The sequence below is a fragment of the Neofelis nebulosa genome, chromosome 3 (assembly GCF_028018385.1).
Source record: "Neofelis nebulosa isolate mNeoNeb1 chromosome 3, mNeoNeb1.pri, whole genome shotgun sequence".
In the NCBI taxonomy this organism is placed as follows: Eukaryota; Metazoa; Chordata; class Mammalia; order Carnivora; family Felidae; genus Neofelis; species Neofelis nebulosa.
In genome coordinates this window covers 145,793,195-145,815,022 of record NC_080784.1, presented here as the reverse complement: position 1 = coordinate 145,815,022, position 21,828 = coordinate 145,793,195, and the positions used below count along the sequence as shown (strand labels likewise).

General features: G+C 37.3%; 1 protein-coding gene across 3 annotated transcripts in view; it reads left to right on the top strand.

The window, feature by feature from the left end:
- USO1 (USO1 vesicle transport factor) overlaps positions 1-21,828 on the top strand; it is a 94,273-nt gene that overhangs the window by 9,749 nt on the left and 62,696 nt on the right. For 2 of the 3 annotated variants that reach the window (XM_058722255.1, XM_058722256.1), the window contains exons 2-3: positions 15,622-15,708; positions 15,786-15,850. In XM_058722255.1, coding sequence (XP_058578238.1) covers positions 15,622-15,708; positions 15,786-15,850 — 152 coding nt within the window. Of the gene's footprint in view, positions 1-5,844; positions 5,880-15,621; positions 15,709-15,785; positions 15,851-21,828 lie in introns of all 3 variants that reach the window. The other variant, XM_058722257.1, reaches the window with a different exon arrangement.

The following is a 21,828-nucleotide window of genomic DNA, read 5'->3' as shown; positions in this document are numbered from 1 at the left end:
CTATACTGAGGCTATAAAAGCATCTTGATAACAGGATACATCTTCATTTATTTTGAGAGAGAGAGAGAAAGGGAGAGCGCATGCAAGCAGGGACAGGACAGAGAGAGGGAGAGAGAATCTCAATAAAGCTCTGTGCTGTCAGTGCAAAGCCTGACTTGGGGCTCCGTCTTGCGAGCCATGAGATCATGACCTGAGCAAAGCCAAGAGTCAGATGTTTAACCAATTGAGCCACCCAGGCACCAGGATACATGTCTAGTTCATCACTGTATTTATCGTTCAGAGCACCTAATACTTAGCATAATATAAATTAGTTGAAGAACTTTTGTCTTTTGAGTTTTTCCTTATTACCCCTTTCCGGTCTTTCTAAATAAAACTAACTCTGGGTTAAATTTTATCTATATATATATATATATATATATATATATATATATATATATATACACACACACACACACATATCTATATATATATACACACATATATATGTGTACGTATATATGTATAGACATGTATATATGTGTACGTATACACATATATAAACATATCTATACATATATATGTGCATATATGTGTATACGTACATATATACACATATCTGTACATATATATACACGTATTTATGTACGTATACATATATACATATGTAAACATATATCTATACGCATATATATGTACATATACATATGCGTATAGATATATGTTTTTTTTTTTTAGAACTGTTTTTTGTTAATATATAGTATTCTGTTGTTTAATGCAAGAGTCACAAACTCAAATCCTAATAGTGTCAGTTGGGTAACATCACTGTTAATTCCAGCAGGTCAAGTTAAAGGAGAGCAGAGGTCTGGCTGAAACTGGAGCCTGTGTATCCTGACTTGAGAGCATAGATAGTGCTCAACCCCAGCCAGTTGGTGCCTCCAGAAATGCAGGCTCAGAGAGCCAATTTAATGTAACGGTTAAGCACTCAAACTGCTTCACTTTGAATCCCGTCCAACTCCTTACTAGTTTTCTGAACTTGGATTTACCCACCGTACCTCAGTTTCTTCATCTCTAAAGTGTGGATAATAATAGTGCCTATTGTATAGCGTTTTTATGTAGATTAAATGAATTTTAAATACATAGATCTTTAGCAAAGACTGGCACATACTAAATGCTGTACATTGCCATATTATAACAATTCTGAGATGCACATTAGCATGTAAACATCTCTGAAATCACCTTGTATCATGTAATTATAATTGGCAATATTTCTCTTTGCTTGGTGTTACATTAAAAAATGGTGGATCTTGTGGCCCAGTTGCTAGAATATGCAACTCTTGATCTGGGGGGTCATGAGTTTGAGCCCCACATTGAGCATAGAGATTACTTTCAAAACTGGTGGATCTTATAATTGATGGCTTCTTAGATTGTGTGAAATACAGTATTAGCTATCATTAGCTATCAGGCTGATTTTCCTCCAGAAAAGGTGGAAATATGGATTTCTATATAAAATCTTTCAATTTTTAGATACTGGCTTAAAACTCACCTTAAATACTGTGTAGGCCAAATAGATCTTTCAGATAGTATACAAAACAAATACGTTATTACTTACTATGAAAGGTTAAGTATTTTTAACTTTTTTATTTTTATTTTTTTCAATGTTTCTTTTTATTTTTGAGAGAGAGACACAGAGTGCGAGCAGGAGAGGGGCAGAGAGAGAGGGAAATACAGAACCTGAAGCAGGCTCTAGGCTCTGAGCAGTCAGCACAGAGCCTGATGCAGGGCTTGAACTCACAAACAGTAAGCTCATGACTCGAGCCAAAGTCAGACGCTTAACCAACCTGAGTCACCCAGGCGCCCTGAGTATTTTTAACTTATTCTAAGTGTTGAGTATTAAGTAGCCTTAGAGTTTATCCTTTATTCTTCCATCTTGCAGATGATGAACCTGACTTAGATTATATTTAAGGTACAGTCAATCCTTGTTATTCATCTATTCCATATTTGCAAATTCATCTATGCTAAAATTTCTTTGTAATTCCAAAATCAGCACATCTAGTCCTTGCAGGTTGTTTGTGGACATGTGCAGGGTAGTGAAAAATTTGAGTCACCTGATCTGTGTGTCCCCAGTTAAGGTCAAACAAGGAGATACTCTGCCTTTTTGTTTCAACTCTCATATTAAACCAGTGTCCTTTTCACAGCCTATTTAGTGTCATGTTTTTTGCATTTTTGTGCTTCTTGTTGGTGATTTTGCTGTTAAAAATGACCCCACATGTAGTGCTAAAGTGCTGTCTAGTGTTCCTAAAGCACAAAAAGGCTGTGGTGTTTTCACAGAGAAAATATGTGTGTTATAAAAGCTTCCTTCAGGCATGAGTAATAGTGCTGGTGACTGTGAGTTCAGTGTTAATGAATCAAGGACATGTATTGAAAAAGATATCTTTTTTTTTTTTTTAATTTTTTTTTCAACGTTTTTTATTTATTTTTGGGACAGAGAGAGACAGAGCATGAACGGGGGAGGGGCAGAGAGAGAGGGAGACACAGAATCGGAAACAGGCTCCAGGCTCCGAGCCATCAGCCCAGAGCCTGACGCTGGGCTCGAACTCACGGACCGCGAGATCGTGACCTGGCTGAAGTCGGACGCTTAACCGACTGCGCCACCCAGGCGCCCCGAAAAAGATATCTTTAAAGAAATACACATAAAACAAGGTTATGTATTGGATTGATTGGGGAAAATGTAACCACAGGCTCACAGGAACCTAGCACTGTATTTCTCTTAGATGCAAAGGTTCAGTATCTGCTAATTCATTGTCTGTGGTCACTTACAGAACATAACTACTGTGGCTAACAAGAATCAACTGTATTCAGAAAGTAGATAAACAGTGAGTCAGTCAGGTGCTATGTTAGAGCACATAAGAGAATAAAAGCAAGGTCTAATAAATTCTGGAAATTTCTTTAAATTTTTCTGGTTAGTTATTGAAGCAATAGTGAAAACATGCTTATTGTAAATAATTCATATCACTATGTAGTCTAAAATTTCCCCTTTCTTCTTCCTGTCACAATCTCATTTCCCATTGCCAAGGGTAATTGCTAATGAAGTTTGGCATACATCCTTCCAGAATATTTTCTTTGCAGTTACCAATATGTTTATGATACAAATGAGGTTTTTTTTATAAGAGTGGCATATGGGGCACCTGGTGACTCAGTTAAGCATCTGGCTCTTGACTTCAACTCAGGTCATGATCTCATGGTTCGTGAGTTCGAACCCTGCATTAGGCTTGTGCTGACAGTGCAGAGCCTGCTTGGGATTCTCTCTCTCTCCCTCTCTCTCTTCCCCTCCATTGTCATAGCTTTCTTTTCTCAAAATAAATAAACCAAAAAAAGAAAAAAAAAAAAAAGAGTGGCAGAGTTAATTAAAAATTTAATAGTAGATGAGGCACCTGGGTGGCTCAGTTGGTTGGGCATCCAAATTTGAGTCAGGTCATGATCTCGTGGTTCGTGAGTTTGAGCCCCACATCAGGCTCATTGCTGTCAGCACAGAACCCATTTTGGATCCTCTGTACCCCCCTCTCTCTGCCCCTCTGCCACTTGCACTCTCTCAGAAATAAACATTAAAAATATATATATTAGAAAATTTAATAGTAGGTACTAGAATTTTCCTATTCACTAATCAGTAAACATAGATTCCCATAGAGTTTAAAAAATATTTACAGGGGCGCCTGGGTGGCTCACTCAGGTAAGCGGCCGACTTCAGCTCAGGTCATGATCTCACAGTTCATGAGTTCGAGCCTTGTGTTGGGCTCTGTGCTGACAGCTCAGAGCCTGGAGCCTGCTTCTGATTCTGTGTCTCCCTCTCTCTCTGTTCCTCCCCCGCTCACAGTCTGTCTCTCTCTCAAAAATAAATTAAGATGAAAAAAAAGTAAAAAATAAATAAAATAAAAAATATTTACAAATTTCTTTGTTTCAAGCAAATAGGCTGAAGTATCTTCTTTTGTTGTTACCAGTTTTCCGTTCTGTAACCTTACATGTCTTGCCTGTATTTATATTTCTCTTTATTCAGGTAGTGAAATTCTGGGAAGGTTACTTGTTTCAAGGGTACAGAATGGTTATCTGAAATGTTGTGCTTTATAGTCTACTGAGATAATGACTATTTTGGTAAAAAGTCTAGGTATAAACATTTCTGACTTTTTAACAAAGTAGACTTGATTACCTTCTTCTGTATTAGATCAATAATGGCAGCAAAATGTTAATTAAGGAGAAAATGGTATTAAAATATGTGGGATTTAAACCTTTCACTCCCTTTCCAACTCTCCCATCATGTCGATGAGAGTGTTGAAGATTCAGACAAGAGTTTGTGACTTTAAATACCCAGTATAATTATGAATTTTGCTTTAAAATTTTTTTAGGTTTATTTATTTTGAGACAGAGAGAGAGAGAGAGAGACAGCGTGCAGTGTTGGGGCAGAGAGAGAGAGAGAGAGAGAGAGAGAGAATCCCAAGCAGGCTCTGCACTGTCTGCACTGAGCCTGGTGTGGGGTTTGAACTCAACGTGCTGTGAGATCATGACCTGAGCTGAAACCAAGAGTTGGACGCTCAACCAACTGAGCCACCCAGGCACCCCTTATGACTTTTGCTTTAAACAAGTTGGCTTCCTTGTTTGGTTTCTGAGATAGTGAATGAGTTGCTAGTAACAAAGTCTCTCACCTCAGGATCCCATTTGGGACACTGAATACATTTATCCTTTAAAACACTGCCTTTTTCCTTATGGTAATATGCTCATTCACTCTGCTTCCCTACTTTTCCACCTGCTTTGTTGTTGTTACTCATTACCCACACTTCTGGCTATGTCCAAACCAGTGCTTAACTTGGGGCCCTCTGACCAACTACGCTATGTAAAGTCGCACTCTCCACCTAATCACTATCTCATTTCCCTAATTATTCCCCCTTGTCATACTTATCACTTTCTCTCTTTATCTTAATTATTTTTAATTTGTGGTCTCCTTGCCATTATCATTTCATTAGAATAGGTACCTTCTACAGTGGCTCACTGCTATTCCCCCAGAATAAAATTTTGCAGTGCTTTGCAAAATGTTAAGCACTTTACTAATATTTCTCTAACTGTCTGTGGTGAAAGACCAGTTGCTTTAGTTTTATTTTTTTAATTTCCAGTTAATCACAGATCAATACCTCTATAAAATACAATAAAAATGAGTTGCTGGGAAGATGGAGTGACAGTACACATAGACACACTCATGTGCGTAAAAATGTTAAGCCCTATTTTTTTTTATATAGCCATACAGTTATCCAGTTGTAGAAGTTTCTAAATGTGTGGTCCCAGTTTCAGAACTTACCTTGTCACAGACCACTGCTTTCTGGTTGCACTGATCACAGCCCCCATGGGGGTAGCAGCACTCTGATATTTGTTGAATGAATGGATGAACCACCACTTAGGATTATGGTACTGAATTCTTCAGATATATTGCTCCTTTGACCTTTATCCTTGCCAAAACCCAGAGTGTTTGCTGAGATATAGAAGAATGATTGCTGGTTCATGATTTCAAACTTCAGCTAGCTTTAATCACTGCTGCTTTTTTGACTTTTTAATTGTATCTTTTAAAAAACAATATTTGACTATATGTTTGTTTAAGGAAAAGCTGTAGAAGTTGAATCCCAAACAGTGGTTGTCCCAGATGTTTTATTCTTTAGAGCCCCCAGCCTCTTAAATTCAGTTATTTCAATTATTCTTTTGCTTTGTTTATCCCTTCAGCCCTTTGCCCATTACCACCACCCTAATACGTTTTTTTCTTAACCTTATTCCTTGTCTATTATAATGAGCTGACATATTTTTTTCTCTTTCTCTCTTTTTCCACTCCAGTTTGTCCTTATCTCAGCCAGGTTAATTCTGAAAGAGTGAGTATATTAATTTTTGTAGTTTTTCTGAAGTACTTATACGGTACTGATTTTTTTTTTTTTAACTTGGTAGCTGCTGCCTTCCCCCCCCCCCCCCCCCCCCCAGCTTCTGATTATAGCTTTCCCAAAGTAAAGAGTAAAGCTCAAACTCGCTTAGAACAAGGGACAACCCTGGCTGACCAGTTAAGTCGAAGGCTTCTCAGGGTCCTTTAGTGAGCTATAGTGCAAGTAAAACCTATCCATAGAAACTGTATTTCAGTCTCCCCTATAAAGTCCTGCAGTCCATGTAGTTTGCAACAGTAACTCAGATTCACATTTTTCTGCATAGGATGCAATATAAGCTATGAGAGGGTGGGCTTTGGAGTGAGACATCTACAGCTTGGGTAGAAAGAATCTGGACTGTGCCACCAAACTGCCAGTGTATTTTGAGACGTATTGTTTTGTTTCTGAGCCTTAGTTTCTTCTGTAAAATAGGTACTAAGAATGCATGGGCCAGAATATAGTCACTGTCTATGCCTGGATGCAAGGAAGACTTAGAAAGTAGTTTATGTAGATAGACATCTATGTGCCCAGCTAAAACACAGAGGATTCTAATAACTGAAAGGAGGAAATGGAAAGAGAGGCAGTTATGCTGCATTGGATTGGTTTTTCAAGTAAGGAATAAATGGCATAATGGTCTGTGAGAGCTACAATTTCTGAATATAACTTAAACATCCTTGTGGTACAAAATTTTTGCTTCGTAACTATCAACTGAAAAATATAGACAGTGTTTGGCCTAAAACATGGCTAAATCTTTGTAAGGTTTAGAACACATATATTTTCCTTTCATTTGGTTTCAGTGGTCAGTAAAGAGTAGCAATGTAGCGCTTTATTACAGAGAGATCACTTATTCAGAAACTTCAACCATCTGGAATATTATCAGGAGGTAATAGGCTTTCCTGTAGCAAAAGTAGAAGTTGCAAGGTCCGTGTTCTCAATCTTGATCTTAAGCCTGAATGATTTTTTGTTATAGAAAAATTGTATTTGGGCACCTGAGTGGCTTAATCAGTTAAGTGTCCGACTTTGACTCAGGTCATGATCTCCTGGTTGGTGGGTTCGAGCCCCACATCAGGCTCTGTGCTGGCAGCTCAGAGCCTGCAGCTTGCTTTGGATTCTGTGTCTCCCCCTCTTTCTGCCCCCCCCCAATTGGCTCTCCGTCTCTCTCAAAAATAAATAAACATATAAAAAAATTTTTTAAGAAAAATTGTATTAGTGTCTAACTTAATTATCAAATTTCTCACTTAGTTGCAAAATTGAAAAAAATCTGCAAAATTGAATGGTCTGTTAAAAACATATATGATGGAAGTGACAGCCAAAAGCCTGATAGGATAGACGAATACAAAAAAGTCATAAGCTTGGTAACAATAAAGTTTGTTAATAATATTTATTGAATATTTGTAGGTGCCAGGTACTAGGCAAAACCTTTTATGTTCATTACTTTATTTAAAACCTAAGACGTTGGTCTTATGTATATCTCGGAGAGGACTTAGGTTTAAGTGCTAAGAAAGCTTATAATTATGTGTGTTGTTTAAGAAGACAGAGAAGCTGGTAATTAATTTTAGATTACTATCAGAAAAAGCTAAAATGAAAAGACCAGTTTGGTCCCTGACAGAAGGTATCGGAAATAACTCAGTCTAATGCTTCTAAATAAGTTGTTCTTATATTCACTTTGATTCTCATTGGCTTGCACTATGGTTGACTGCTTTGAGTTCATCTTTAAGTTGCTAGAGAGAAAGTTCTGATTAAAATCCCCAATTTGGGGGCGCCTGGGTGGCTTGGTCGGTTAAGTGTCCGACTTCGGCTCAGGTCATGATCTCACGGTCCATGAGTTCGAGCCCCACGTCGGGCTCTGTGCTGACAGCTCAGAGCCGGGAGCCTTTTTCAGATTCTGTGTCTCCCTCTCTCTCTGACCCTCCCCCGTTCATGCTCTGTCTCTGTCTCAAAAAAAAAATAAACGTTAAAAAAAAAATTAATAAAATCCCCAATTTGGAAGAATATGTACTTGATGTAAAAATCCAGGTTTAATCAGTCAGAAGCATGCTTATATTGTTAAAAATAGTCTTGATAGAGGGGCGCCTGGGTGGCTCAGTCGGTTAAGTGTCTGACTTCATCTCAGGTCATGATCTCACAGTTCGTGAGTTTGAGCCCTGTGCTGGGCTCTGAGCTGACAGCTCAGAGCCTGGAGCCTACTTCAGACTGTGTCTCCCTCCCTGTCTCTCTCTGCCCCTCCCCTGCTCACACTCTGTCTCTCTTTCTCTCAAAAATAAACAAACATTAAAAAAAAAAAAAAGTCTTGATAGATTATTTACCCAAACTCAAGAAAGAATGGATTTTATTTCTATAAGTATAATAGTGATTAATTTTAATATTCGAAAAGGTACATTTTTCAACTAAAAATAGTGATTTGCTCATTAATCAGTTTATTGAAGCAGATACTTTGAACTTACTAGAAAAGAAATATGTTTTTAGCTAACATTTTAATCTTATATATTCTTATTTTTCCCATGTTATTTTAGATCAGCCATCATTCCCAGAGATACAACTTATTGTAAAAGGGGAAATTTTCTAATTTTAGAAAGTCTCCTTTGGTGTATTATTTTACTAGAACAAGTGTGTGTGTGTGTGTGTGTGTGTGTGTGAGAGAGAGAGAGAGAGAGAGAGAGAGAGAGATACGAAAATTACGTTTTTTGGTTCATAGATGTATACAATTTAAAAACTCAAATTAGACCAATTTTGGGGGGTGTTTTTATTATACAATGGGGACAGGACCCATGGGCAGAAAGAACTGCCTATTGTTATTGTGAATATGAAATGCTCTTTTATACATTAAAATATGTGCAAACAATTACAAGGAAATAATTTTCAGTGCCTGAAATTCCTTCATATTGTCTGATGAACTACTTATCCTTTTTTTTTTTTGTAATGTTTATTTGGGGGGTGGAGGGGCAAGTGGGGGAGGGGCACAGAGAGAGGGAGACATAGAATCCACAGCAGGCTCCAGGCCATCAGTGCAGAGCCTGTCATGGGGCCTGACCCCATGAACCTCAAGATCATGACCTGAGCTGAAGTCAGATGTTCAACCAACTGAGCCACGCAGGCACCCCTGAACTACTTACTTATCCTTTAATTCTTGACTCAAGAATGGCATCCTTAATTATACCATTCTTCTTTTTTTTCTATTAAGATTTTTATTTTATTTTATTTTTATTTTATTTTTTTAATTTACGTCCAAGGTAGTTAGCATACTAACTACACTGTACTGAGGCTATAAAAGCATCTTGATAACAGGATACATGTTCATTTATTTTGAGAGAGAGAGAGAAAGGGAGAGCGCTTGCAAGCAGGGACGGGACAGAGAGAGGGAGAGAGAATCTCAATCAAGCTCTGTGCTGTCAGTGCAAAGCCTGACTTGGGGCTCCGTCTCGCGAGCCATGAGATCATGACCTGAGCAAAGCCAAGAGTCAGATGCTTAACCAATTGAGCCACCCAGGCACCTCTAAGGGGTAGATTCCTTAGTGCCCCTTACCCATTTAGCCTATCTCCCCTCCCACAACCCCTCTAGTAACCCTCAGTTTGTTCTCCATATTTATGAGTCTTCTGTTTTGTCCCCCTCCCTGTTTTTATATTATTTTCATTTCCCTTCCCTTATGTTCATCTGTTTTGTCTCTTAAAGTCCTCATATGAGTGAAGTCATATGATTTTTCACGTAGCATAATACCCTCCAGTTCCATCCACGTAGTTGCAACAGGCAAGATTTCATTCTTTTTGATTGGAGTAATTGGAGTAATACTCCATTGTATATGTATACACCACATCTTCTTTATCCATTCATCCATCGATGGACATGTGGGCTCTTTCCGTACTTTGGCTATTGTTGATAGTATTGCTATAAACATGGGGGTGCATGTGTCCCTTCGAAACAGCACACTTGTATCCCATGGATAAATGTCTAGTAGTGCAATTGCTAGGTCATAGGGTGGTTCTATTTTTAGTTTTTTGAGGAACCTCCATACTGTTTTCCAGAGTGGCTGCACCAGCTTGCTTTCCCAGAGTAATACTCCGGTGTGTGTGTGTGTGTGTGTATGTATATATGTACATATACATACACATATATGTATATATATATACACACATATATATATATATACACATATGTATATATGTATATGTATACACATATATATATATACACTTAGATATATACTTAGATATATATGTATATATATATATCCCACATCTTCTTTATCCATTCATCCATCGATGGACATTTGGGTTCTTTCCATACTTTGGCTATTGTTGATAGTGCTGCTATAAACATTGGGGTGCATGTGTCCCTTTGAAACAGCATACCTGTATCCCTTGGATAAATACCTAGTAGTGCAGTTGCTAGGTCATAGGGTAGTTCTAGTTTTAATTTTTTGAGGAACCTCCATACTGCTTTCCAGAGTGGCTGCACCAGTTTGCATTCCCACCAACAGTGCAAAAGAGATCCTCTTTCTCTGCATCTTTGCCAACATCTGGTGTTGCCTGAGTTAAATATACCATTCTTTTTTTTTTTTTTTTTTTTTTTTTTTTTTTTTCAACGTTTTTTATTTATTTTTGGGACAGAGAGAGACAGAGCACGAACGGGGAAGGGGCAGAGAGAGAGGGAGACACAGAATCGGAAACAGGCTCCAGGCTCTGAGCCATCAACCCAGAGCCTGACGCGGGGCTCGAACTCACGGACCGCGAGATCGTGACCTGGTTGAAGTCGGACGCTTAACCGACTGCGCCACCCAGGCGCCCCAAATATACCATTCTTAAACAGTATCTGTCTTAATCTATTTGGGCTGCTACAACAGAAATATAATCTGGGTGTGGCTTAAACAACACGCATTTATTTCTCGCAGTTCTGGAATGTGGGAGGTCCAAAATCAAGGCACTGGTAGATTCTGTGTCTGCTGAGGGCCTGCATTCTGGTTCCTCCATATATCTACTCACTGTGTCCTACTTGGCAGGAAGGGAGATGGAGCTTTCTGGAGTCTCTTTTATAAGGGCACTAATTCCATTCATGAGGACTCTATCTTCATTCCCTAATCACTTCCCCAAAGCCCCATCTCCTCATACCATCACATTAGGGGTTAGGATTTCTAAATTTGCATTGGGGGTGGCAGCCCGGGGAGGGGTGGGGGGAGGACATAAACATTCAGTCTGTAGCAGTTTCACTTTCACATAGAATTGACTGTTTTCTTTTGTGCCCCAGCTTTACTCAGCACATACTTATATACCTTTAACTTGTTATTATTCTGTATTTATGTGACTGTCTTCCTGTGCAAGTTCCTTGTGGTTAGAGACCATATCTTATTTTGGTTAGTACAAGAACAAATACATGTGTCCTCAGTGTGTGTATATTAACTGAGCAATGACTGCATTCTAGTTAAAAAAATTTGGACTTGATAAGCAACAGGGGGCCAATTGAGGATATTTTTATTATGGTAGTTTATTTTTTATCAATTAAGAGCTTATTTCATACTATTAATTTTTTAAGTCTATTAGGGAGGACATGAGCAGGGGAGGGGCAGGGAGAGAGAGAGAATCCCAAGCAGGCTCCACAGTCAGCGCTGAGCCCAGTGCAGGGGCTTGATCTCACGACCACAAGATCAAGACCTGAGCTGAAATCAAGAGGCAGATGCTTTACCAACTGAGCCACTCAGGCACCTCTGATTTCATATTATTTTGATCAGAGTGAAGATAGCATTTGAAAAGATGTGTTCAGTCAGTCATGAAAATATCTTAGAAATTCCAATAAAACATAAACCATTTTGCTTTACTCCATTATTGCTCTTTTTTGTTTATAAAGGTAATTCCTATTTTATCAAAATTCAAACATGAGAAATAATGTAAAAAATGAACATTTCCAGCAACCTACCGAATGGCAATATGGTACATTGTCTTAATATTTTCTATACATATTCACATTGTTTATTAATAGTATCATATTAAACCAAAATGAACTAATGCCAAACATACTGCTTATAATTTTTGTCCACTTTTTTTCTATTAAAAAAAATGGCTCTGATTCATTCATTTGATCAACTGCATAGTTTCTGAGTACCATATGTTAATTACTCTCTGATTGATAGATGAACCTTTAGATTCCCCTCCACCTTTTTTTTTTTTTTTTTTCCAATTAACAGAAATTTATTGCTCAAAGTTGTGAAGGCTGGAAGTCTGAGTTCTGGAGTGCCAGTTGCAGACTTCTTATTATATTCTTATGTGGCGGGAACTGGATTTCCTTTTTAGCTATTAAAAGTATTGCTACAAAAAACATCCTAGTATAAAACGTTATGTAACTGTGGGGGTGTTTTTAAAGAGTAAATTCCTAGAAGTAGGAATGCCTGGCTAAAAAAAGGGTATGAATATTTTAGGTTGTAATTGTTTTTGCCAAATTGCCACTTTTTTAGGTTAGTTTCCCTTTGGTAGAATATAAGCAAGTTAATTAATATATCTTTGCCTATCCTAGATATTTCTATTTTAAAAAATTTATTGGGGTGCCTGGTGAACTTAGTCGGTAGAGTGTGCAACTCTTGATCTCAGGGTTGTGAGTTCGAACCCCATGTTGGGTGTGGAGATTGCTTAAAAATAAAATATTTTAAAAATAATTAAAAATAATTTTATTAAATGTATTAAAGTATGTAGAAAAGTATGCATGTCAAATATGTAAACCTCACAACCTGAACACACCTATGTAACCAGCACCCAGATCAAGGAACAGAACATTATCAAGACCCAAAAAGTCCCCTTTGTATTCCCAGTCACTGCCTCTCTCCATGAGTAACCACTATCCTGACTTCTGCTAACACAGATTAATGTTACTTGTTTTTTTTATTTTATAGAACTGATATCATAGAATATTTGGTACTATTAATTTTAATCTTAGTGAGTCTGATAGGTAAAAATAACCTCATTGCTATTTTAGGTTGTATTTATCTTCATAACAACTGAGATTATCTTTGTGTATATCTCAAAGCTTTGTAAAAAAAAATTGACAACACTCAAATATTAGCATATTTAGAGCACAAAATAAAAGACTGAAAATAAAAACAAAGCAAACCCCCAAACTCTAGGATTATGATCATCTCACTCCAAAATTCCTAAAGCCGAGTTTCTCCTTCAGTATCAAGTAGCCTTCAAGTGTTCACATTCAACAAATAATTGAAGAGTTTCTAGACATGGAAGGTCATATTTTGACACAGGGCTTTCTATATACTAACTATAGAGGAGTCTGAGGCTGAAGCTTGAGTTCAAGCCCTGCATGGTACTAGAACTCAGTACTCCATGAGAGTTGGGAATCCGAGGTCTAGGACTGGTGCTAAGGTCTAGGGCTCGTAAAAAGAAAATGCCTATAAATGATTTCAATTCCTAGTATCAGTTATAAATGACCTAGAAAAAATTAAAAGATGTACAAGACCCAAGTAAAGGAAATTATAGTCATACTTAGGAAAACTATTTTTGGACTATGAAATTCTTTAAGCTGAAAGAAAGTAGCAAGCTTCATGTTTTCAAGAGATAGTTATGTAGTTTTTCTAATGGTAAAAAACAAATTGTGGTAGAAAAAGTCAACCAGTTATTTAATAAAGAGAAAGTTGTATTATTTGTGTTTTGGAAAGTCAATGTAATTATTACAAAAGTAAATATAGTTTAAGGTAGAAATAATTCTTAAATGTGAGCAGTTAGAATGAATAAAATCAAAGAGTAAGGCTATGCTTGGTTATCATACTCTGTCCGCAGTATGAAGAAATGCAAATCAGCATAGTAAAGACTTTTAGAAATCCTGCAGTGCAGAAACCTATTTAATTTTGTATAACCTTGTGTTTCCTGCTGGTTCTGCGATCATAAGAAATCTATTAATATCTTCTGGGACACTAGAAGTCTGCAGAACATAATTTGGAAAACAGTGTATGTATTTAAACACCACTAATTCAGATACATAGGATACAAAAGTGTGAGCGATATGCCATAATATTTATAGGATCTTAGTATAACAGTCATTAAAATAGTAACTGTTAGAACTTAACAGGAGCCAAGTATCATGGTTTTAAGAACTATTCTTTATCAGATATTTTCAAATATTTTCATTCAGTTGGTGGTTTATCTTTTCATTCTCTTGAGAGTGTCTTTTGAAGAACAGAAGTGATGAGGTCCAGTTTATTCAGTTTTTCTTTATGGATTGTGCTCTTAGTATGTATGAGAAGTTTTTGCCTTATTAAAGGCTACTAGGATTTTCTCTTATGCTCTCTTCTAGAAGTTTTATAGTTTTAAGTTTCCAATTTTTTTTAATGCAATTTTACATGCACAGTTTAGTACTTTTGCTTCAGTGGGCTCATAATTTACATGTAGTTTTACAACTTGCTTTTCTTTTTTCCCCACTGTTTATTAAATCATTGTATTTTCATATCAGTACAGTTAATTGTTTTGAGTAGCTGCATAATATTCTACCAAAGAATGTATAATTTATTTTCTTCTTTAAAAAATTTTTTTTAATGTTATATTTATTTTTGAGACAGAGAGAGACAGAACATGAGCAGGGGAGGGGCAGAGAGAGAGGGAGACACAGAATCCGAAGCAGGCTGCAGGCTCTGAGCTGTCAGCACAGAGCCCGACATGGGGCTCGAACTCATGAACCGCAAGATCATGACCTGAGTGGAAGTCAGATGCTCAACTGACTGAGCCACCCAGGCGCCCCTAGTTTTTCTTCTCTTGAGGGACAGCTGTCTCCAATTTTTTTCCCATTGTAAATTAAATACCCAAAGGTTTTGTTTTATTTTATTTTTATTTTATTTTAGTTTATTTTAGCTTATTTATTTTGAGAAGAGTCCACAAGCAGGGGAGGGGCAGAGAGAGAGGGAGAGAGAGAATCCCAAGCAGGCTCTGCAGTCTTAGTGATATCAAGAACCGTAAGATCATGACGCAAGCCGAAATCAAGAGTTGGATGCTTAACCAGCTGAACCACCCTGGCTACCCCTGGAAGGTTTATTTTAAAATGCAACTTGAACTGTAATACCTGCAAATTTATTAAAAATTTTAATAATAGAAATATTTCATCTCTATAGACTTTGAGGCACAGTTAAAACTTAAAATTTTAAGTTTTTATTTATTTATTTAAGTAATCTCTACACCCAACGTGGGGCTCAAACTCCTGACCCTGAGATGAACAGTTGCATTCTCTTCTGACTGAGCCAGCCAGGCACCCAAAAACTTAATATTTTTGGTATATAATTCCATCTTTTCTTCTTCAAATACTTAGTAGAAATATTAGGGTGAAGTTATAAACAATTATTATTTCAAAAACATTTTTAAATAAGTTCCCGTCTTCTACCATAACCCTGCTTTCCTCTTGGCTCAAACAGTTGTAAGCTGCATGTTTACGAAGTTCTGATTATACTAATGATTTCTCTTAATTCCTCAACTTATATGACTTATTTCATTTAACTTTTCTTTCACCACTTCTGTTTTTCAAGTCTCTGTGAGAAATCTGTCTGTAATGAGATTATAAAAGCACCTAATTTCTTTTTTTTTTTTTTTTTTAAAGCACCTAATTTCCATGACATCCCATTTGTTGATTTTTGTTTTCGAAAGTAAATGGTGTAAATTTAGGGGAAACTTCATGTTTCTTTTTTGCTTTTTTAAGTTCTGTTTATGCTATTTCATTTTTTCATGACAGATTCAAAAGCTTTGTGACAGAGTTGCTTCATCTACTTTGCTGGATGACCGAAGAAATGCTGTTCGTGCTCTCAAATCATTATCTAAGGTTTGTAATGCTTTACCACCTACTAATTTTATTAAGTTGGATATTAGTTATTTTAACAGCATTTTTCTTTTGTGCAGAAATACCGCTTGGAAGTAGGTATACAAGCTATGGAACATCTTATCCATGTTTTACAAACAGATCGGTAAGTCTGTTTTTAATGATTTTTCTCCCTAATTTTCTTGCAATTTTAATTCCTTTGTTTTAGAGTCACTATTTTAGAAATGAAATGATTAGCTTATTAAGGTTATTAAGTTTTTATTTTCAGTTGTTTCAATAAATACTAATTGGATACTAGGTGCAAACCACTGTGCTAACCATTAAGACAGATAGAATCTCAGGGGTTGATATCTTTCCATTATGTGAAAATGGAATGACATGACTTCTCATTAAAAGCTGAAGATTTGTGGTTTGAATTGGTCAGTTGGATGTTTTGATATTTAATTAGATATACTGTAATATACTGTTCTATAACATAAAATACATATTATGGTATATCACTTATCTAGATTTGTCTTTATGGAGAAAGAAACTGGACTAATAGAGTGAAGTGTTAAATCTGAGCATGTCCTAAGAGAAAGATCACTAGCCTATTTTTATCACTTCCAATTTCTCTTTAAGAGATTTTATTTGCATCTTTGGTTTTAATTAACAACTATGCATGAATAGCTTTCAAAAATCTTATATCTAGTTAAATATATATTACAACCTTTAACTGCTCAGTGTACATTTCTACCATATCAAGATCTCTCATCGGTGTCTCAAGTTCAGAATGTTCAAGAGTTAATTTATCTACTCCTAATTGTGGCCTTCCACCATCTCCTTCAACTGCCTTTGACCCAGGTCAACCTAGGTGGTAATACTGTTCCAACAAGCAAGAAACTGTAGGATTCATGCTGAACTCATCCCTCTCCTTAACCCATTATGCTCCTGCAGACCAAAATCCATACATTTCTTTCTATTTCCTTTGTTGATTTTTAGTTCTAGCTCAGTATCAATCACCGAATCAATTTTCAGAGCCTCTGTGTGTGTGTGTATTTTTTTGTTTGTTTTCAATGTTTATTTATTTTGAGAGACAGAGCTTGGGCAAGGGAGGGGCAGAGAGATTGGGAGAGAGAGAATCTCAAGTAGGCTCCGCACTGTGAGCACAGAGCCTGACGTGGGGCTCAGTCTCACAAACTGGGAGGTCATGACCTGAGCCAAAATCAAGAGTCCGGATGCTCAACTGACTAAGCCACCCAGGCACCCTTGTATTAGTTATCTTTATTATTATTATTACTTTTGCTGTATAACAAATTACCTCAAAACTTAGTGGCTCAAAATAATAAATATTTATTATCTCACACTTTCTGTGGATGAGAAATTCAGAAGTGTCTTAGCTAAGTGGTTCTGGCTCAGGGTCTCTCATGAGGTTGCAACCAAGATGTCAGCCAGGATGGTAGTCATCTGAAGGCTTGATTGGGAAGATGTGATTCCAAAATGGCTCACTTCCTTTGCTGATGGCAGGAGGCTTCACTACCTCACCATGTTGCTCTCTCTATAGGACTGCTTGAGCATTTTTATGGTATGGTAACTGGCTTCTCCCAGAACAAGCACTTTTAGAGAGAAAGCAAAGAGAAAGCTAAAATGCCTTTTGGGACCTAGTCTCAAGTTGCATACCATCAATTCTACCGCTCTCTGTTTGTTAGAAGCAAGTTAATAAATATAGCATACACTTAAGAGGAGGAAGATTAGGTTCCATCTTTTGAAGGGATCTGTTCCAAGGAATTTTTGGACATAGTTTTAAACAACTACTACCTCCAGACTGTATTCTTTGCCTCTGATCTTTTTGTCCCTCCATTCAGTCTGTGCATTATAAGAATTACCTATCTGATGTATAAATCTTTTTTCACTTCATGCATTTCACCAGCTCAGTGCAATGTGAAGTCTAAGTTCTTTCTTCTTTTTAATATTTATTTTTGAGAGAGAGAGAGAGAGAGAGACAGAGAGAGCGAGCACAAGTGCAAGCATGAGTTGGGGAGGTGCAGAGAGAGGGAGGACAGAGGATCTGAAACAAGCTCTGCACTGACAGAATTCAAAATCATGAACTGTGGGATCATGACCTGAGTCGAAGTCGGACACTTAACTGAGCCACCCAGGCGCCCCTAATCTAAGTTCTTAAACAAGCAAAGTATATAAACTTTTTGAAGGTTTTGGTATTGCCTGTCTAACCTCATAGCCTCTTATTTCAGTTATATTTTAGCAACGCCTAGCTGCTTATTCATACCAGTTAGATTCTTTCCTCCTGTCAGATGGTACAACCCACATTGGCTATCTTTTCAAAACCAACTAATTCTAATGCATTTGAATAAATACACTGGATATGTCAGGACTATCTGGCCTTTGTTTTTTTGTTTGTTTTAAGTTTTATTCTGAGAGAGACAGAGACAGCACAAGCGGGATAGGGGCAGAAAGAGGGGAAAGAGAATCCCAAGCAGGCTCCATGTTGCCAGCACAAAGCCCAATGTGGGGCATTAACTCATGAAACTGTGAGATCATGACCTGAGCTGAAACCAAGAGTCAGATGCTTAACCAACCGAGCCACCCAGGCACCCCAGGACTGTTTTTTTGTTTGTTTGTTCTTAAGTAGGCTCCACGTCCAGTGTGGAACCCAGTGTGGGACCCAGTGTGGGGCTTGAACTCAACACCCTGAGATCAACACCTGAGCTGGAATTAAGAGTCGGACACTTAACCGACTGAGCCACCCAGGTGTTCCTGGACTGTTCTATTAACAGCATAGTGAGTAACTATAGTAGACAGAATAATAGACGCCCCTAAGGATGTTCACATCCTAATTACCACCACCTCTGGATGTTACCTTATACGGCCGAAGGGACTTTGCAGATGTGATTAAATTAAGGACTTTGAGATGGGGAGATTATCCTAGGTTATCCTGGTGGGCCCAGTGTAATCCCAACGTTTCTTAAAAGTGGAACAGGAACGCAAAAGAGAAGGTCAGAATGAGGTGATAGGATAAGATCTTGATGTGTGGTTGCTGGCTTCAAAGGTAGAGGAACTGGGCCTCTAGAACTGCAAAAGGCACGGAAACAGATTTTCCCTTAGAGCCTATAGAAGGGAAGGCAGCCCTGCTGAGACCTTGATTTTGGCCCATTGAGACCCATTTCAGACTTCTGAACAGTAAGGTGATATATTTGTATTGCTTAAGTTTGTGGTAACTTGTTATAGCGTTAGTGGAAAACTATAAATAAAGTAATCTAAAGTTAGTTACCTCCTTTAAATAATATTCCAAGTTAGAGAAAATGGAGCCTAGATCAAAAAAACTTTAGTGTGATGACTACGCATACATACAATCTGTAATTTTTCTTTTATATTATTCCATGTGTCTTTATTCCATGTGCACATTTTCTCATTGAGTCTTACAAAGTTAGTAATGAATGACTAACATCTCAGTATGGAAAATAGAATGTTACCTCTTATGTAAAGTGGCTTTTATTGTCATTTTAAGCACACAGCAGAAAATAAATGTGTAGATATTAGAAATTCTTGATATAAAGGTTAAGAAGTTGAGTTTTTAAAACATTTACTGCACATTTACTATGTGCCAGGTACCATGCTTAGAAGAAGGGTGTACCATTAGCCTGTGAATGTATGAACTCATAATTGTATCATGTTAGAGACTGCTTGTTTTATTCTGCCTTTTAGACAGAAACAAAGCTAAATTTCTATGAGCCTTCTTGTGTTTCACTCCCTTTCTTGTGTCAAAATAAATTCCCTTTCCATTTGCCTCTGATACCTGTCAATTGCCTTCTGTTTCCAAAGTGTTTTGGGTTATTTTTTTTTTAAACGTTTATTTATTATTGAGAAACAGAGAGAGACAGAGCATGAACATGGAAGGGCCAGAGAGAAGGGGAGACACAGAATCCAAAGCAGACCCCAGGCTCCGAGCCGTCAGCACAGAGCCCGACACGGGACTCGAACTCACAAACTGCGAGATCATGACCTGAGTGGAAGTTGGATGCTCAACCGACTGAGCCACCCAGGCGCCCCTTGGGTTATTTTTTTTACTTAAATGGAAAGAAAAGGCCATCTCTTTCCACATCTCATCTTCATTACTGTTGTTTTTTGTGGGGTTTGTTCATTTGTTTGTTTTTTTAAGTAAACTCTACACCCAACTTGGGGCTTGAACTCACAACCCTTGAGATCAAATGAGTCATGCATGCTCTATGGACTGAAGCAGCCATGCATCCCTCTTCATTACTATTTTATGCTTCTTCTCCTGGCCTTTCCAACTAACACTCTGAAAATTCTTCCCCTGAATCCTCTTCATCCTTGGCTGCATCACAGAGAGCTCTGTTCCCTTTCTTGATGTGGCTTGAAACTCTGCATCTGTCTGTGGTTCTGCTTCTCTTAACAACCATATTGAGGAGAGACTGCTCATTCTCCAAAGTCCTACACTCAGAGCCTGAAAGTTTTCTAATTTCTCACTGTTTCCAAACCATGATGCCTAGATAGTAATTTTAAAAATTGAGATACAATTTTTTTTACCATAAAGTTCACCTTTTTGAAGTATACATTTCAGTGGGTTTAGTATATTTACAGAGTTGTGTGACCATCACCACTCTCTAAATCCATAACATTTTCTTTTTTTTTTTTTTTTGGTAAAGATTTTACTTAAGTAATCACTACACCCAACATGAAGCTCAAACTCACAACCCGAGATAAGAATTGCACGTTCCACTGACTCAGCCATCCAGGCACCTCAAAATCCAAAACATTTTCATCACATCAGAAGAAATCCTGTATCCATTAGCCATCATTCCCCATACCCTCCTCCTCCCAGTGCCTGGCCACTAATCTTTCTGTGTCTATAGATTTGACTGTTTGGGACATTTCATATAAATGGAATCATACAATATGTTACTTTCGTGTCTGACTTCTTTCACTTAGCATATTTCAAGGATCATTCATGTTGTAACATATATTAGTATTTTATTCCCTTTTTACAGCTGCATACTAGTCCATTGTAGGGATATATCTCATTTTGTTTACCCAATTTGTCAGTTGATGGATGTTTGGGCTATTTTCATTTATTAGCTGTTATGAATAATGCTGCTGTGAATTTTTATTTGCTAGATTTTGTGTGAACATGTGTTTTATACATAAGCATGCAAATGTCAGGGCATGTGGTTAACTCTGAGGAATTGCCAAACTCTTCTATATTTCCACCAGCAGTACATGAAGGTTTAGCTGTTCCTCGCCAACAAATTTGTTGTTGTCCTTCTTTTTTTTTTCCCCTTCTTAACAGCCATTCTTGTGAGTGCAACTTAGTATCTCATTTTGGTTTTGATTTGCATTTCCTTAATGACTAATTATTTTGAACATCTTTTCATGTGCTTATTGACCATTTAAATGCTTTTTTTTGGAGAAATGTGTATTCAAATCTTTGCCTGTTTTTAATTGAGTTACTTGTCTTTTTATTGTTGGATTGTATATATATTCTGGTTATAAGTCCCTTATCAGATACTTGATTTGGATATACTTTCTCACATTCTTTGGGTTGTCTTTTTACTCTTTTTTTTAAATTTTTTTTTTATTTCTTAATGTTTATTTTTGAGAGAGAGAGTGACAGAGACAGAGTACGAGAAGGGGAGGGGCAGAGAGAGAGGGAGACACAATCTGAAGCAGGCTCCAGGCTCTGAGCTGTCAGCTCAGCCCAACGTGGGCCTCGAACCCACAAACTGTGAGATCATGACCTGAGCTGAAGTCAGACGCTTAACTGACTGAGCCACCCAGGTACCCCTTTACTTTCTTGATAGTGTCCTTTGAAGCACAGAAGTTTTTAATTTTGACAAAGTCCAATTTATCTGTTTTGTCTTTCCTTGCTTATGCTTTTGGTGTCATATCTAAGTAACCATTGCCTAATCCAAAGTTTTGAGGATTTATACCTATGATTCTTCTAAGGGTTTTATAACTTTAGCTCTTACATTTAGGTCTTTGATCCCTTTTGAGCTGATTTTTGTATATCGTATGAAGTAGGGGTCCAACTTCATTCTTTTGCATGTGAATACTTACCTGTCTTAGCACAAATTGTTGAAGAAATTGTTCTTTTCCCATTGAATCCTC